Source organism: Atta cephalotes, assembly GCF_000143395.1.
Source record: "Atta cephalotes unplaced genomic scaffold scaffold00011, whole genome shotgun sequence".
NCBI classification, from domain to species: Eukaryota; Metazoa; Arthropoda; class Insecta; order Hymenoptera; family Formicidae; genus Atta; species Atta cephalotes.
This window is the reverse complement of record NW_012130075.1, coordinates 1,727,781-1,732,023: the sequence shown is the minus strand read 5'-3', so window position 1 is coordinate 1,732,023 and position 4,243 is coordinate 1,727,781. Positions and strand designations below refer to the sequence as shown.

The window sequence follows — 4,243 nt, the reverse complement described above, 5'->3', positions numbered from 1 at the left end:
TTGCGTCAACACATTTTTTAAATATAAATTTCTAATCTGTATATCTGATATATTATATAAGAACAATGTCATATGAGATATATATGATAATACTGATAACGCCTACGTGAAATTGTGTAAAGCTAATCGTGAAGTTTGCAATATAGCTAATCGGCTTTAAACGAAGTTCAGTTGATAAGCATACATAACTTTTATTTATCTTGTTTATATTGCAAATATTAAGGAGAAGAAGAGATTTAATAATTTTTATAATAGCCAAAAATTTTAATATTTTGTATAATTAAATATAGAAAATTGGAAACGTGTAAAGATATCATAATTTAAAAATATTACAGATAAAGAAAGAGAGAACCCAAAGACGAATATTAGATCGTGTTTTTTTTTATATTAAAGTTCTTTAGTTAGAATAATCGATAGGATCGATAGCATAGGTCGATCATTTGAATTCTTTCATGCATCTCTTGAAAATAATAAAATTATATCGGAATACCTGCTATTTTTACACACGCATCGTGCTCCATTTGAAGCACGATGCGTACTTCCGCTCGAACCAGCTTCCACTTATTACCTCCATTGAGAAAAGAGAGTCCCCAGACATTTTCTCGCAGAGGTCAGCGAGCCAAGGCCCTCATGGCGGATTATGGATACCAGTGGTCATCGTCGAAAAAGGGGCCTAATCAAAGTGAGCCTATAAGAGCGAGTCTCAACAAATGTTTGATTCAGTATAGTCGGCGTAACTCGTAAGGCGAGCTAGATATAATATTTATCTATGCGTGTCAGCCGGAGATTTATAATATGAAATTTTCTTATATATATATATATATATATATTTATCGTCATGTGCTATTGAGGCACTAAAATTATCGGTTCTCGTTATGTAACTGTGCACATATGTAACTGTGTAATTACTCAGTAAGGATCATTAGAGAGATATCTACAGTATTGAATGACTATCTTTCAACTGCGTGAGTTCAAAACAAAGGCCAAAATTAAGGCCATATTAACATTAGTATGTATTTCGCAAAAGTTTGCGAATGATGATTGATGTAATATTTATCAATATGCTGATTTGAATATTGTGAAAGTGCTTATTCCAAAGAGAAGCATCAAGACAAAAGTCAATGAAGTTTATAATTGTAAAAAGATTATAAGATAGAATTGAGCTTGATTGGATTTGACTTCATTATCGGCAGAACATGAAGAAAGAACGATTTTATTGAATTTATTAAAAATTGGATCAAATATTTGAAAATAACTACGTTATCACAAATAATTATGTAGAACACTTAAATATGACAATGCTGTTTTATTCTAACAACTACTAGCTTTAAGCAATTATTTTAATAATCCAACATAATAATTAGATCTGTAGCTAACTAATGGCTAAATTTTTAGATACTACAACAAAACCGTTCTTTCAAATGTGCACATATGAACACATGGAATTTAGTAAAATTGAACTTAATTCCTCGTCAAACAACTATACACGAAACAGTAGTGCTGCATTATAACGTACAAATTTATCAGTGTGTAAATAAGATTTCACCAAGGCGCACACACAAAATCGAAAGAGAAATCGAAACTTACGTTCATCGAAATTTATTTAATCTATATAAGTATATATAGACTAGTAACATTAAGCAGCGTATAGATATGATGACAGTTGCTAAAGGTGACATCGCTTCCAACTTAATTAATTATTCAAAAGGCTATATTATCTCTGGAAACACACAAACCAAGGCTATTAGCTTTTAGTTGAAAGTCAGAGAACATTCCCGCGCAGGTACTGTTTTAACGAATGATACTATAATCGATAGTTGGACTTTCGCAATATCGTAATCGACACTACCACTTTGTTTAATTCGGCTTAGTCATTGTAAAAGGAGGGGAATCAGTTGCCGCTTATCCACGCTTTCTGTCATTCGCGTCTTCGCTCGTTACACGCAAGACGGAGCTAAGATTGCCAAGTGAGAATTGCTTCTGCCTGGGCGTTTCCGAAGTAGCGAGACAGACGGGACGAAATGAAGTTTTCTGCAAAAGTGCTTTATACTGTGAATTACGATCTGTAGAAGAGAGTGCAATGTTCTCCGGGGAGATGAATGAGTCGACCCGCGTGTAAAGTCGCGGCGCCACGTGACTTACATTCTCGGACAGGAGAGAGAAAGTTGAACCAGATCGTAAGTTTTCTCTTCTTTCTTTCTATTTTCTCCGATACTCATTCACACATTTCGCATTCAGTTCTGGAATATACATTCCATTTCATACAGAACTCCAGGAAAGATATTTATGCGATCGCATAAAAGCAGTATTTGAAAAAGATATAATCAGTTTTATGTTACTCTTAGCTATTTACCTTTCTAATAAAAGAATACAACATAAATACAATATTGTGTATGAGTTATTTGTTAAAAAAACACATTTGTAAATATTTAAAATTATTATCTATTTAATTGTATTGTAAATTAAAAAATTTTAAGAGTAATTCATGATTCTTAAAAGTAATTTTTAATCTTGCTTGATATACGCAAAATATGAAGAAATAATAATTTTATGTTAAAAAAATTAATTAATTTTAAACATAAAATAATAATTTTATGTTAAAGAAGTAATAAACTATTATGCTTCTTTAACATTAAATAAATATTTATTTAAAGTTTAAATTAAAAATTACTCTTAAGAATCATGAATTTCTTTTAAAACTTTATTTACTATATACTTAAACACATAGTGATTTTAAATCTTTATAAATATGGTATTTTTGTTAATAAAATAAGATTTTATTTATGTTGTATCCTTTTATGTTTAAAAAGGTAAAAGATATAAAACTGATAATTTTTCAAGCATCTTTGACTTTACCGAAAAGTTTCTATTCTTGTAACAATGTTTAATATTTTTATAATAAATAAATTTTATATTAATTAAGTAAATAATATATACAGTTAATATACATACTCTTACTTTAAAAAGTCAGTATATATCTATGCCTATTAAATGTCGAAAGTTAGAAATGTCAGAATATTTTATAAGTTTCAAATCCATATAAAGTAAAGGCAACTGTAGACGACATGGCTAATATACGCCAGAATTAGCAAATATTACACACATACACATACACACACGACATGTATAATTATCCACATGAATGTTGGCTAACAAATTAGCGAATGTGCATATACTTGGTGTATCTTAACCACGTCGTCTAGAGCCGCATTAAAATTATTGGGAGCTCTGTGTTATATAATAAAAAAAAGTTTATATGTTATATCTTTCTGCACATAATTATAATTACATAATTATCATGTAATTTATTTAGAGAATTCTTTGACAGTCGATAATCAGATCAAGATTCTTTTATGGTTTTTGCACAGCTGAAAAAAAAAATTAAAAATATAAACAAGATCTATTAAAAATATAAAAAAAGATTTTACATATAAAAAAATGAATTCGATATGAATTAACTCTCTCAGTTAATTCATATCGGATTCATTTTTTAAGATGGAGATAAATAGAGAGATAAAAGCATTAAATGAATATTTTATCTGTTTCAAATAATGTTTCGTTTTCATTATTTCGTAATTTATGTAATGTATAATATCTAAATAAATATAGCAATAATCTTAAAAATATATTCTTAAAAATATATACATTAATTTTTGTTTTGATAATTAATATAAATTAAAAAATAAAAAAATAATATAAAAAATAATATAAAAAATAATATAATAATATCATAGAATCATACATATGATAATACAAACTATAGCAATCAAAGCTCTAAGATCTAGCTGGATCTTAAATGCTTCTATGATTCTGTGTGAATTTATATACTACATACTGAAACGCGTGTCGAAATAATTTTTCGGTCTTGAAACGTTAATTCTATTAATACCTCAGTAATATGTTAATGAATTAAATTGAGTAGCAATTTAATAAATTTTGATGCTTTTTCGTATCTTCGAAACGATCTTAATTATAATGAGTGGCATATTAAAATCTGTAAATAATTAATTTTTATTGTGAACAATATTATCTCGAACCTGGATCTCTTGCATTCCGAGGGAGCGTCCTTAGTCTTTAGACTATCGAGACTTAAGACACTCGCTCATTTATAAAATAAGCTCCTTTGTTTTTAATACAGATTCAATAATTAATACATTTGCAATAATGTTTTTTTAATTGTAAAGTTCTTTTGTGTGTACGTGTACGTGTGTGTGTGTGTGTGTGTGTGTGTGTGTGTGTGTGT

General features: G+C 28.5%; 1 protein-coding gene across 1 annotated transcript in view; it reads left to right on the top strand.

Moving 5' to 3' along the window:
* Window positions 1-531: 531 nt before the first annotated feature.
* The window catches only part of LOC105617116 (facilitated trehalose transporter Tret1-2 homolog), a 12,977-nt gene continuing 9,265 nt past the window's right edge, over window positions 532-4,243 (top strand). Inside the window, exon 1 of the mRNA XM_012198694.1 lies at window positions 532-696. Within this exon, the coding sequence (XP_012054084.1) occupies window positions 532-696 (165 nt within the window). The remainder of the gene's footprint in view (window positions 697-4,243) is intronic.